This window comes from Adiantum capillus-veneris, chromosome 27, assembly GCF_014529385.1.
Source record: "Adiantum capillus-veneris isolate H3 chromosome 27, ASM1452938v2, whole genome shotgun sequence".
Lineage (NCBI taxonomy): Eukaryota > Viridiplantae > Streptophyta > Polypodiopsida > Polypodiales > Pteridaceae > Adiantum > Adiantum capillus-veneris.
The window spans coordinates 109,344,361-109,349,278 of record NC_140957.1 but is presented as its reverse complement, the minus strand read 5'-3'; the positions used below and the strand labels follow the sequence as shown (position 1 = coordinate 109,349,278).

Genomic DNA, 4,918 nt, shown 5'->3' with positions numbered 1-4,918 from the left:
GAAATGCCGATTGATTGCAAGGGGAAAAGGAGAATTTTCGCCCCAAAGTAGAGAAAAGTAGGGTAAAAACCTAAAAAAGACCGTGATTTTTTTTAGAAATCTCCTCTTGGGATACTCAAGGAAATAAAATTTGCGCGCTTGAAAAAACGATTTTTCTCGACAATTGGGAAGGGAGGAATTTCGAAAAATACGAACAGTTTCAATGCAAGGGTAAATGAGGTTTGAGTGCCTTTGTGATTCGATGAGCACCTGCAACCAGTGTCTGTTGAAAATTGTGTCTCATCTTAATATCGTGCCAGTTTCAATTTCGGAAATGCCGTCAAGTTGTGCTCAAAAAAAACCTAGGTTCAGTGTAATCCCACCTACAAATTTTGAAATTTACCTCTAAATTTTATATTTGAAGGTGAGAAAACCTACAGAATTTTGAAAAAGTTAGTCTAATACTGTGTAAAAACCTTTAAATTTTGTCAATTTACCTCTGTCGTTTCACATATGTAGGTTTGCCAAGTTTTTGGAAAAAAGTTTTTTTCGAGCACTGTTGACATCAACTTGCAAGAGGATGGAGAAATCCTACCCAGAAATTGAGAAATAGTGTGGAAAGCCGATAAGGGAGCCTACTTTTTTAGCATTTCCTCTTGGCAAAATCAAGGAAAGTCTAAATCATCTCAGACGATCTCTCTCTCTCACACACACACGCATGCACACAGGCAAGTGCATCCATTGGATTGGATGGTGGAGCAAGTCTCTGTCCGGCCTCTCCAGTTTTCGGGAGTATTGTGTCTCAACGCAATATCGTGTCGTTTTAAATTTAATAAATGCCAATTGAGGGCACAGGAAAAAGGAGAAATGCTGCCCTAGAATAGACAAAAAATAGTGTAGAAATTTTAAAAAGTAGGCTAATTTTTTGAAATTTCCTCTTGAAATAAACAAGGAAAGGAATTTTGTATGTCTGCCACTGTCTTGGTACCATGGCCTCTCTCTCTCTCTCTCTCTCTCTCTCTCTCTCTCAGGCAATCGAGAATTCTGAAAACGAAGTCATAAGTTCGTACGAGCATACAAATCAAAAGATACGATTGTGAGCACAACTATAAATAAAAACTCATTAACTGATTGGATTTACTGGAGGGCAAGGTAGATGACTCAAGAACCCAAAAACTTATCAATTACACACTTGTCAAGAAACTCAAACTTCCTCGTCTCAGGAGGAAGTTAAGATACACAGCATCTCATGAAGTGGAGAAGTTCTTTACATTTTGGACTGCTTGTACATCGTGTCAAATGAAATATGAGTGCTACCGAAAGTATGAGAATCAGAACCGAAGGCCATTCATTGCCAAAGACCCTTCCAATATGCAACATGCCAATTTCATTCAAACATACTCCTCGGGCAACGGAATCCGTGAACCTGGCTACGTATTGTGGTGCTCCGAAACACCATAAACAAGAGGAAGCACGAATTGCAGAACGTCATGTCCAAGCGGTGAGCTTCACAGCAGTGGCCACTACTCCCAGCATAATTGCTCATCATGTCGTACTAAAGCTCTTTTGCATGCAGCTCACAACAGTCGAATCCATACGTCTCCTTTTCAAAGCCCTGTCACAGTGTCGCCATCCTTTTTGCACAATCCTACCGCTTGGGACTCCCTGGACAACACGGCACGCCATGCACAATATACCAAGAATGCGCAGAGACACAGAGAGAGAGAGAGAGAGAGAGAGAGAGAGAGAGTCGCTCGCAGCCTCGCGTCTGTATCTCATAGGTCTTTTCCACAATACCGCATACCAACTCTGCCGACTATCCTGCCCACCTTTCGTCCTCTCTTGCAAAGGCTCTAAAAATGTGCCCTAAATTTTAGCCGTCCACGTGGACGTCATCCGTGAAAGAACGCCCAATCCAGCCCAATACTAAGACCTTTCTTGAGCAGGCCAAAAATGCTTTCCACTACAAACTAACTTTCTATTTTCACATCTCGTAAGGAGCAAGCAAATCGAGCTTCAAAGCCAAATTCTTTAGAAGACTTTTTTGCATGGCTTGTAGGAAAGATTTGATAGATTGCAGCGCAAACACTTCGACTAGGTATAGGAAGTCTCATACCTAAGCGAGGTAAATTACACTATCCAAACACCTCCTAAAGCTAAAGTCTTCCATTGTCAGAATCAACTCAAATGAAAGCAGTAATTACGTCCAACTGATGTACGGTCCAATCATTGTGAGCTGCCAACGCACAAATGCTGCAAATGGTAGTCATGCGGCAAGGGACCAAAAGTCTCATCAAATCAATGCCCGCTGCAAGTGGGACCAAAAGTTTTCTCAAATCAATGCCCTTCTCTTCAACCTCTACTAGCGCACAAGCAAAAGATACACGTAGAGAAACTCATTGCCACTACGTACAAAGACTTTCTATCTCTGTTTGTCATTTTCAAGCACAGTGGATGCTGTAAACGAGACCTCGAACAAACTGGATATAAGCTTCAAACTGCAGCAATTGCAGTGCATAGGAGCCAGTGAGATGCATTACGTAGGCTTGACGAGCGTGAACTCATTAATCAGTGCACCATCTCTCAATTTGATGCGCATTATACGGTTACTAGTTACAAGAGCTAGTAAAGACACCAGATTCACAGAAAGTGGGCAGCCAGAAACATTCAATATGTGAGGGCATACAATGTATCGTTACAGCTTCATATTGGCAGAATCTCCCTTTCGAGATCAAAGGCATCAATCCCATTTCAATGAGCCAACATAGGAACGTTATATCGTGCAACAATATAAAGCACAGTGATACAATGCACCAAATACAGCTTCCAACTGAGAGACTCCGCTACGGTGAGACAAAGGTTAATAGGCTTCACTCACTGTGCTGATTCTGCAGGCTTGTAGTACTTGCTTGGAACAAAAGGCATCTTGGTAATGACAGCGTCACTTATCCTGCCCCTCACGGAAACCTTAAGCTTAGTGCCATTCTTGTGGTTCCCCGAGCTCACATAACCCATTGCTATGTTCTTTTTGAGACAAGGGCTGAAACCACCACTAGTCACTTCTCCAATGACCTTCTCAGACAGGTCAAGAATGTCACAATGGCCACGAGGAGGAGCACCCGATGCGATGAGCCCAACTCGACGCTTTGCAGGCCCATCTTTGATTTGCTTCTGTATTACCTCTGCCCCAAGAAACCCACCTTCTGCGCGTCGCCTCTTGCTGATTGTCCAAGCAAGTCCAGCCTCAATTGGTGTTATCTCTGTGTTCAGATCATTTCCATACAAACAAAGCCCTGCTTCGAGCCTCAGGCTATCTCTTGCCCCAAGGCCAGTCAGCCTTATCTTCCCCTCCCCTTTCTCCATAATTGCCTTTGTCAAATCTAAAGCATTTTCTAAAAGGACCGAGATTTCAAAGCCATCTTCTCCTGTGTAGCTACATTAAACACTTCATGTTTAGAATTGAATATATGTAGCTGCCATGCAACCAGAAGTAGCCAAATGAAAAGCTTAAAAGGTGAAGAAGATCAAAGGGTTCGAACATACCCAGTCCTTGTGAGAAAGCAGGGAAACCCATTGATGTTGAGAATCTTGAAATCACTGAAGTACATTTTGCTCAAATCTTCCTTTACCAAATGCTGAAGCACGGTCACTGCAAGCGGTCCCTACATACAGCACAACAAGCATGTCCCTATTCAATACATACATAGACCAGAAAGTGCACCACACATAGTAGCCATACAAGGATCCTTCATTCTACCACACAAAAACAAAGGTGTATGTCATCGTATACTTAAAAGGCAAAGAGACCATGCCTGCAAGGCCAGAAGAGCCCGTTCGTCATGGATATGCCATTGCACATCCTTGCCGGAAGCTTGAAAGGGCTTCAGATGCGACTCCATGTGTTCAAGATCTTTGTCTCTACAACCAGCATTCACCACAAGGTAAATGTGATCATCCTTCACTTTTGTTATGACAGTGTCGTCGATAATGCCCCCCTTTTCATTTGTGAAGACAGAGAGAGTGCCTGTGCCTGGAGCTAGAGCAGTGATATCGCCAACAACAAGCTTCTCAAGAAAAGCAATGCTATCCTTTCCTTTGAGGCTTAGACCGCACATATGCGACACATCAAAAAGGCTGCCATTCTCTCTGCAGTTTGTTGTAGAGTCCATGATGGAGTCCTTGTATTGGAGAGGCATGCTCCAGCCGGCAAAAGGTACCATCTTACCCCCATTTTCGACATGATAATCAAAGAGGGGCGTCTTCTTCAGCGACGCGTCGTCAGCGTAGCCTCGGCGGGAGGCGCTGGAAAACACAGAAGGGTTGAGGGTAACCTGCTGGGAAGCAATGCTACGAATGGCGAGCTTGCTGAGATGGCTACCTGCCTTCCTCATCATGGACTACACAGAAGTCTCTCTCGCGCTCATGCACAGAAGGTAGCGCGAGAGAGAGGAAGAGCACCCAAAGCCGAAGAAGCTCCTGACTTAGCAGACGAAGGAGGTGGGTCTGCGTAAAGTGCTCAACAAATGCGAGCTTTCAGCTTACTTGGCGTGGGCTCTTCACGACTCCGATCAAAATTGAGAGGCGGTAGGCAGCGCAGATCTAGATCACAAAGGAAAAGTGAGCCTCATTTGGGTTATATGGTTACCATGTCCTCACTATCTCAAAGATAATGAATGTATTCGTTTTACCACAATATTCCTCTATCGGTCACATTTTGACAATGCCCCTCCTCAAGAAGGAGAGATGCAATGTCTCATGTTGTTGTGTAGGTGTGGTACCTAGACATACGAATAAATTTTTGCATAAATTATCACTGCAATATCTAACGACGGTGTTCGCATAGCTTGATGACATCTTGATTTCTTTTTTAAGAATACAAACAATATGTGCACGGCACATGACAATACTAATGGGTACCTTACAAGTCTCTGCATTGCAT

General features: G+C 43.6%; 1 protein-coding gene across 1 annotated transcript; it reads right to left on the bottom strand.

Annotated features, from left to right (window-relative positions):
* Positions 1–2,618: 2,618 nt before the first annotated feature.
* LOC147422551 (Glycine cleavage T-protein family) lies at positions 2,619–4,500 on the bottom strand. Its single transcript, XM_086502632.1, has 3 exons — positions 3,792–4,500; positions 3,523–3,641; positions 2,619–3,412 (listed from the first exon to the last, which is right to left on the bottom strand). Exons 1-3 carry the CDS (start codon positions 4,371–4,373, stop codon positions 2,854–2,856), a joined length of 1,260 nt encoding a protein of 419 aa, XP_086358758.1. The 5' UTR covers positions 4,374–4,500; the 3' UTR covers positions 2,619–2,853.
* Between the last annotated feature and the right edge of the window lie 418 nt (positions 4,501–4,918).

What these genes read in the sequence shown, in the direction of transcription:
- LOC147422551 (XM_086502632.1), bottom strand. Translation starts at nt 4,373, where the DNA reads ATGATGAGGAAGGCAGGTAGCCATCTCAGCAAGCTCGCCATTCGTAGC. An exon ending in GGGCTCTTCTGGCCTTGCAG is followed by an intron (nt 3,642 to 3,791) that starts GCATGGTCTCTT and finishes TGCTGTATGTAG; the next exon opens with GGACCGCTTGCAGTGACCGT. An exon ending in TGCTTTCTCACAAGGACTGG is followed by an intron (nt 3,413 to 3,522) that starts GTATGTTCGAAC and finishes TGTTTAATGTAG; the next exon opens with CTACACAGGAGAAGATGGCT.